This window comes from Mesoplodon mirus (assembly GCF_964341445.2).
Source record: "Mesoplodon mirus genome assembly, chromosome: 12".
Classification (NCBI taxonomy): domain Eukaryota; kingdom Metazoa; phylum Chordata; class Mammalia; order Artiodactyla; family Ziphiidae; genus Mesoplodon; species Mesoplodon mirus.
Genome location: NC_138988.1, coordinates 92,467,771 through 92,475,592, shown reverse-complemented (window position 1 = coordinate 92,475,592; position 7,822 = coordinate 92,467,771). Strand labels below are relative to the sequence as shown.

Sequence of the window (7,822 nt, the reverse complement as noted above, 5' to 3'; positions counted from 1 at the left end):
GAGTAGCGCGGCGAAGGCGAAGGCGGGTACCCTACTCCTCCCTCGTCCCGCCGGCTCCTCCCACCCCGGGTCACGTCGTGACAGGGGCGGAAGCAGCGGCGGCGGCGGCCGAGCGGGGGCTGCAGCTCGCGGCGCGGATCCTGCCGTCTTGTGCGCTCGGCGCGCGGCTCCGGAGAGGCGCCCGCGGCTCCGGGCGGCGCGCGAGGTCTCGCCTGCGCTCTGAGGTGGGGGGCACGCGGCTCCGGGGGCGGGCGTGGGGGCGGCGGCGGATTTCGGGTGACAGTTCTGCACAAAGCAGCTTGGCCGGGGTGCACGCTCTCCTGCCCCCGTGCAGCGCTCCTTGCCCGGGAGGGAGGCGGACCGGTGCCCTCGGGGCTATACCTCCTTCCCCGGATTGGTAGGGGGTGAGAGGTGGGGATCCCAGCCTGAGAAAGGGGGAATTCCCGGGCTGGGGTGTTGCAGCGACCGGGTTCCCCGGTTCATCGCGGTGCTGCGGGTTTCTCCTAACCCCCCCTCCCCGCAATATTTCCTTTCTGTACAGCGGTGCCTTCTCGCCGCGACTCCTTGCACGCCTCCAACGCAAAGGTGAGCCCGGGGAGGCTGTTGCTTCTTCGACTTCGGAGAAGAGACGAGAAAGCTTTTCAGAAAGAGAGGCGGCTGCATCTGGCACAGGGAACGTTGGGGCTCCCTCCTGGGGGCTGTCAGTACCCTGTCACCTGGGGAGTACCTGCGGGGAGTAGGCGGGGGACCCACAGTCCGGGAGTAGGAACTCCCTGGCTGTTCTTCCCAGCCGAGAGCGTGGCGGCGAGGAGCCGGCACGGCCTCGCAGGTGGTATTAGTTCGACTGCGGCGCCGCGACCACGCGTTGAGACGCGAACGGCATTGCCAGGTTGCTGGGGTAACTCCGCCGGGACCTGGAACCCCTAGGGGGCGGCCCGATTACGGTAGCTGTTAGTCAACAGCCTAGCAACCGGCAGGTGAAAGAGGAAGGAATATGGGCAGGCCCAGCTGTAATGAGTTGGGGTTCCGTGGTCTGGAACCTAGCCAGCTGGAGGCCCAGCCCTCCCTCGGGAGAGCGTACGGGCGTCCATAGACCACTCCCTTTGGGGAGATCCGTCACTCCACCTGTGCACACACAACTCGAGGCTTTTACACTTTTTTTTTTTTAACCTATTTTAGTGGAAGGAAGGCGAGTGGGAGGGACGGTTTCGTCAGGAGGTACAGGAGAAAATGGCCATTAATAATTAATTATCTTCCATGCAGAGAAAGTAGTCAACAAAGCATTCGGGCAATTGAACTGGATCCATATTTCGGAAAATTTGATTACTGTGGGTAGAATTTCAGGTGGCCCAAAGGGAAACTTTTGCTCCTTTTGTCTCTGAAGAAGTTTCTAGTATTTTGTCCGGTTTTGAGAAATTATGCTAACACCGCTATAAATTTTTATTCCAACCTGGAGTTCTTTAGATTCATATTTTTATGAATTCTGTGTCTTTTTAAAAAGCTTTTTGAATAAGCTATTTCTGAAAAAAGCCTGGGAATTATTAAAGTAGAAATCTAGACATTGATATATTCACCTATATATTTATGCCCCCCCAACCTTTTTTTCTTTCTTTTGTCACATTGAAAGAAAACCAAAGCTATGAATTTAAAATTAGGAAGAAACATGCCTATAAAGTCATATTGAACCTGAAACAAATTGATCATACTTAACGTTAGGTGAGTTTATTAATTTGAAGAACCAGGTGGGAAAGCACTTCCAGTAAACTAATTTGTTTTAATGACACTTTTGATCATATTTCTAAGACTATATTAAAAGCACAATTAACTGTAGTCCTTCCAACTTAAATTTTTTTCCTCTATTTTAAGCCCCAAGAACCCAGCAACAGTGAAAATACAGAGATTACAGTAAGTGTCAAAAAAAAGGATGAAGGTACATAACTGTTAATTGTATAATTAACTGAGACAAAATTACTGCCCTAAAAATCTTCAATCATATTTTTCCCAGACAACACAGATTTCTTAATGGCTTTTATAGCTAATGTTTTCATTTCCTCTTAACCATTTCTTGAATTACATATTTCTTCATTGCAATCAAATACATGTTTTTCAGTATACAGTTGGGTTAAAATGTTTGATGAAATTTCCAGAATCTGTGCTTTCTTTTTTTTTTTTTTTTTTTTTTTTTTTTGCACTACGCGGGCCTCTCATTGTTGTGGCCTCTCCCGTTGCGGAGCACAGGCTCCGGACGCGCAGGCTCAGCGGCCATGGCTCACGGGCCCAGCCGCTCCGCGGCATGTGGGATCTTCCCGGACCTGGGCACGAACCTGTGTCCCCTGCATCAGCAGGAGGACTCTCAACCACTGTGCCACCAGGGAAGCCCTATGTTTTCTTTTGAGAGAGCTTTCTTTTGAGAGTGCTTACTTGCCCAGGTAACACTGTCAAATGTTGCATGAACCTGATTTTATTTATGTTCCTAAACCCCACATTAGACTCAAATATTTTTGCTGCAATACTTAATGTATACTGTATACATTGTTTACACATGCTTTATTCATGGTTCATTTTATGAATAATGTGGGATATATGTTTTACATAAAAAGATTGGTTAGATTGGACAAAATTTTGAAAATGTGATCCAGAAAGCCTTCTCTGGGTATAAGAATTATAGGTAGACAGTAGTACTTTTAAAATCATTCGTTCTTTATCCAACTGTATAATGAGTGCTGTGGCACTAATGGCAATTTTTTTAATGGTTGAAGAACTGTAATGCATTTCAGAATATGCATAAGGTATATTTGTTCACAACTAACATAATGGTTTTGAGAAGGTGAAGACTGAGTCAAAGAAAAACCATCCATAACATCGGTGTCAAGATTTCTCAAAGTTGTTATAGATGGCAGACTGAAAGTCTTCACACGTGATGTTAATAATCCATGAAAAATGCGCTTATGAATGTTAGTGCAAACAATAGGATTACGGTTTATAGTGAAACAATAGGACTACAGGCCCTTTAAAGCTTTTCCCCAAGATTAAGATCATATATGTGGGATTTATATCTTAAGATGAAAGCACTTTTCCACTTTCCATTTTCTTATCTATAGGTATGTCCTGTTTATTTCTCATGCTATCGTTTTGTGTGAGTGTATGTGTGTGTGTAGTAAATATGGATCAAGGAAGGAGATGTGTGATAATTGTAGGATCCATACACTGTTGAGTACTTATGCTAAGCATTTTTCATTCCTTATCAAATTTAATTGAAAAAATACTAATATGATAACTTAATCATTCATGGTTTTATGCATTATTTTTCGTGTAGACTTTTGGTTCTTAATGTTTCTTTAACTGTGCTGTTATTAGACTAGTTTGAGAACTCATAACATTTGTCCAGTGGAAAATATTAGTGACTATCCAACCCAGATTCCTGTATTCAGTAGTGACTAGACAGTGTGCCTGAGATTTGTTTGTTGGGTTTTATTGAGAAGGAATGAATGAGTGTTCTTTTTAAAGTATAATAAGAGAGCAAAATTCAGGAACTAAGAAGATGCAGTGAGATAGAGAGGAATATTACAAACAAAAATGAGATATTTTTACTCATTGAATTTTATAAACAGTAGTGTCAGTTGTTTATTGGTCATTCGTGTGGTTACATTTTTATATGTAAATGTACATACTACTAATGGATAACATTTACTGAGTACTTATACCAGGACTGGTGCTTTAAATTAGTTATTTTACTTAATCTTCACACCAATGCTAGGGTACACTCTGGCTGTGCCCATTTTATATATGAGAACACTGAGGTGTAGTCTTAGCGAGCTTAAGTAACTTGAAAGCAATAGCTTCACGCTCGGGCCATCTGACTGTGGCACATATACTCTTACCAACTAAATTACATAATAACTTGACTCCAGAGTGTTGAAAGTATTAGCAGATGCTAATATTTAATGTTTGTTTGTTTGTTTTCAGATTTTCTGATACAATGGCAACCCCACGGGGGAGGACAAAGAAAAAAGCACCTTTTGATAATTCTCCAGATAGCCTTCCTTTGAGGAGCTCCGGTAGGCAGGTATCACTCATTTGTTCATTCAATGCACCTGTTTTGAACAACAGGCTTACTGTGATTGGGACTGAAGAATTAGAGTTGCTATAATTCCAGCCCTCAAGGGGCTTGCAGCCTAGTGGAGAAATTCACCTTGGGACAATCTGTGATAAAGTGATAGAATGTAGGAAAAAAGTGTATCTGGCAGAGGGAACTGCAGAGATAAAAGGCGCAGAGTGTGAATCAGCATGGGGTGTTCAGAGAATCACAGCTGTAGGGTTGCCTCCAGGATATGAGCTGGGGCCAGATCATGCTTCGCTTGGTGTCATTCATAGGAATTTGGACCTCAGCTTGTAGTTGGTTGGGTGCTGTTAGCAGGTTACTTGCTGCCATCTCTCTTGTAGGACTTTTTTTTTTTTTTAAAGAAAAATATTGAATGATGTAATTCTTTTTCTAGAATTTGTCTAGTTTTTTGTTTTGTTTTTTAAATTAATTTATTTTATTTATTTTTGCTGTGTTGGGTCTTCGTTTCTGTGTGAGGGCTTTCTCTAGTTGTGGCAAGTGAGGGCCACTCTTCATCGCGGTGCGCGGGCCTCTCTTGTTGCGGAGCACAGGCTCCCGACGCGCAGGCTCAGTAGTTGTGGCTCATGGAATCCTCCCAGACCAGGGCTCGAACCCGTGTCCCCTGCATTAGCAGGCAGATTCTCAACCACTGCGCCACCAGGGAAGCCCTAGTTTTGAAAATCTATAATACTGAGAGGATATAACTGCTCTAAGTAAAGAAAAAGAATCTTAATTTGAGAGTGGCTTTTATTTTTGATGATACAGCTTTTTAAAATTTTTAAAATTTTTTTATTGAAGTATAGTTGAAACTGCTTTTTCCTAAGAGAAGCTCATATGCATTTTAGTTCTCTACTCAGAGAGCTGTTGTCAAAGTGCTAGTTCTAAATTTCTAGCAAATTAGCGAGTTATTTGCACAGTGCAGTCTCAGGGAAATGGCTGTATCATCAACCCCTCCCCCACTGTCAGGATGCTGTTGATCTTCACGTTTAGAACTTCTAACATGGACGTGATTTCAGTAGTAAACCTCCCACCGCCTTTGCCTTTGGCCCTGCCGGTGTACTCTTAACCTCAGCTGGTTCTTTCTCAGGTGAAGAAAAAGGCCACAGAGACGACAGACGAGGATGAAGATGGTGGGTCAGAGAAGAAGTACAGGAAATGCGAAAAAGCCGGCTGTACAGCCGCGTGTCCCGTGTGCTTTGCCAGCGCTTCTGAAAGGTCTGTTTAGATGGTGGGTCTTGGCCTCACCTTCCTGCGGGTGAGAGCATTCATCCTCAAAGATAGTCTTCCTGAAGATACATAGAGATACTTGTTATCCAACAACAGAGACATTGCCCGTCCATTTTGTATACAGCATGCCCAGCTCTGCCAATCCGTGTCCTCCAGTCCCATCCACAATGGCTGTATCTCTGGTGGTAGGGGGTGGCAGGGGGGACAGTTTGAGGATGGGATGGGGGTAAGAGGTGGGGGCAGAGGAGAGAGAACCTTGACCTCCCTGGAGAGACAAGTATATGCTTATTTCCCTGTGCTGCTTTTCTCCCTCATATAACATACCTTCTCCTCCAACAGATATATACAGGTCTCATTAAAGCTGTGTAGCTAACTGTACTCTTGCCATTTTTATTAGGATGACCCAAGAATAACCTTTTTTTTTTTTTTTTTTTTTTTGCGGTACGCGGGCCTCTCCCTGTTGTGGCCTCTCCCGTTGCGGAGCACAGGCTCCGGACGCGCAGGCTCAGCGGCCATGGCTCACGGGCCCAGCCGCTCCGCGGCATGTGGGATCTTCCCGGACCGGGGCACGAACCCGTGTCCCCTGCATCGGCAGGCGGACTCTCAACCACTGCATCACCAGGGAAGCCCCCAAGCATAACCGTTTACTTCCAGAGAAAAATCTTCAGTTAACATTCAGTAAAACCTGGAAAACATATCCTGGGTGTTTTCTTTGTTGTTGTTTTTGGTTTTTTGTTTTGTTCTTTTAATCACAAAGAGGTGGTGGTGTTACTGTTCATAGTGGCATTATATTTCATTCTTTTACTACATGATTGGCTGTGTGGTAGGTTATATTTACTAGATTGCCTGCTGGATGGTCCCATTCCAGCTGGCCAGATTCGTTCACTGTTTAGTATCGGGCCAGATGTTATTACTAAAGACCACACTTCGCTCCTTCACTCACATGCAGCAAGGCCACTGGCATCCCTTCTTTCACGTCTGAAACCCTATCATCACTCCGTGGAGTCTTGATAAAACTGCTAAGTCCCAGGCCCTTCTGATGGGTACCACTGATCTAAGTCCTGTGTCCTCACCATGCATTGTTATGTATCAGTTGGCCTTTCCATTTCCCTTGCTGTAATCTGGTTGTTAGGATTCCCCTGTTATAATTCTGGTTGCTGTAATTCTGATTGTTGGAGGTAAGGCAAAAGGGCTACTAGGAGGTGTTTGATTAATTTTTTTTTTATAAAGCAATTTGATAAATGTTAAAAAAAAAGTGTGATTTGATAAATGTTAGAAAAAACAAAACAAAATGAGAAGAAATGTTTATTCATTACCAAAGCTACCCGTTTTTGCTGTTTTCAGATGTGCCAAAAATGGCTACACATCCCGGTGGTATCACCTCTCCTGTGGGGAGCATTTCTGTAATGAATGCTTTGACCATTACTATAGAAGGTTTGTTCTGATAATTGTTTGAGGTTTACGTGGTGGAAGGGATGGTGGCTTGGGTGGTGGAGGGGGTCAGATGGTTATGACTGAGCCCCCAGGCTTACTGAATTATTCCACTGTTTCAGCCACACCTGTGCTGACTACCGGTGGGCCAGGACTTTGATGCTGTAGTTTGCATGTGTGTACACTTACGTGTGTGCACACTCAGCGCTCAAAAAGCATCTGCTGTGAGACAGTTATTCTCCTTAGTTTGCAAATTCTGAAACGTCTAGGAGCTGCTTCTTCTGTGCCAATGCATGTGGGCAGAATGCAAAGATTAGGGGGAGGATGCTGACAACTAGAGGGTGCTGGACAGACAGGTAACCATCCCTTCTTGATAGTTTTAAGTACTAAAATTGATAGGAATGCCACCTGTTTTATGGGTGCCATGATAACTACCCCCCTCCTTAAAATATGGCTGGTTAAGTCCTTTATGTAAGATTTCTGCCACCTGTTTTGAAAACCTGAATAACTTATAGCTTGATATATTTATTTTTATTCTTTTTCAGCCATAAGGATGGATATGACAAGTATACTACGTGGAAAAAAATATGGACTAGCAATGGAAAAACTGAACCTAGTCCCAAAGCTTTCATGGCAGACCAGCAGCTTCCCTACTGGGTAAAGAAGATAACGCTTTACTGTTCTGTAAAGGATTTGTAGAGCTAAATGCAAGAGGAATGGATGAAAATACCAATTTTTAGGAAAGTTTTCTTTAATTACATTTATTCTTTCTGTAACTATTAAAGCAAATCACATTTTTGATTCTTGTAGAAAAATCACGTAATTCAACCTATAGTGTAAAGAAGAAACTAAAGACTCATTACCAGCTGGTGATAGTCAGTGCTAAGTTTGGTGCATATCTCTCTCATCTTTTTTTCTATTCATGTTTTTCTATGTATGTTTAAACACAATTTCATGCTTTATATACAAATCCTAATTAGGTTTAAAATCATACTTTGCATGTAAGTTTTTGCTGACTGAGTTTTTTTTTTTTTTTTTTTTTTTTTTTGTGGTACGTGGGCC

General features: G+C 43.4%; 1 protein-coding gene across 4 annotated transcripts in view; it reads left to right on the top strand.

The window, feature by feature from the left end:
- Positions 1-72: 72 nt before the first annotated feature.
- KDM1B (lysine demethylase 1B) overlaps positions 73-7,822 on the top strand; it is a 57,338-nt gene continuing 49,588 nt past the window's right edge. The window contains exons 1-7 of one of the 4 annotated variants that reach the window (XM_082639062.1): positions 73-224; positions 542-585; positions 1,867-1,905; positions 3,967-4,066; positions 5,190-5,317; positions 6,674-6,763; positions 7,306-7,417. In XM_082639062.1, the coding sequence (XP_082495188.1) occupies positions 3,980-4,066; positions 5,190-5,317; positions 6,674-6,763; positions 7,306-7,417 (417 nt within the window). In that variant the 5' untranslated portion in view covers positions 73-224; positions 542-585; positions 1,867-1,905; positions 3,967-3,979. The remainder of the gene's footprint in view (positions 225-541; positions 586-1,866; positions 1,906-3,966; positions 4,067-5,189; positions 5,318-6,673; positions 6,764-7,305; positions 7,418-7,822) is intronic. The other 3 variants (XM_082639063.1, XM_082639065.1, XM_082639064.1) reach the window with 3 other exon arrangements.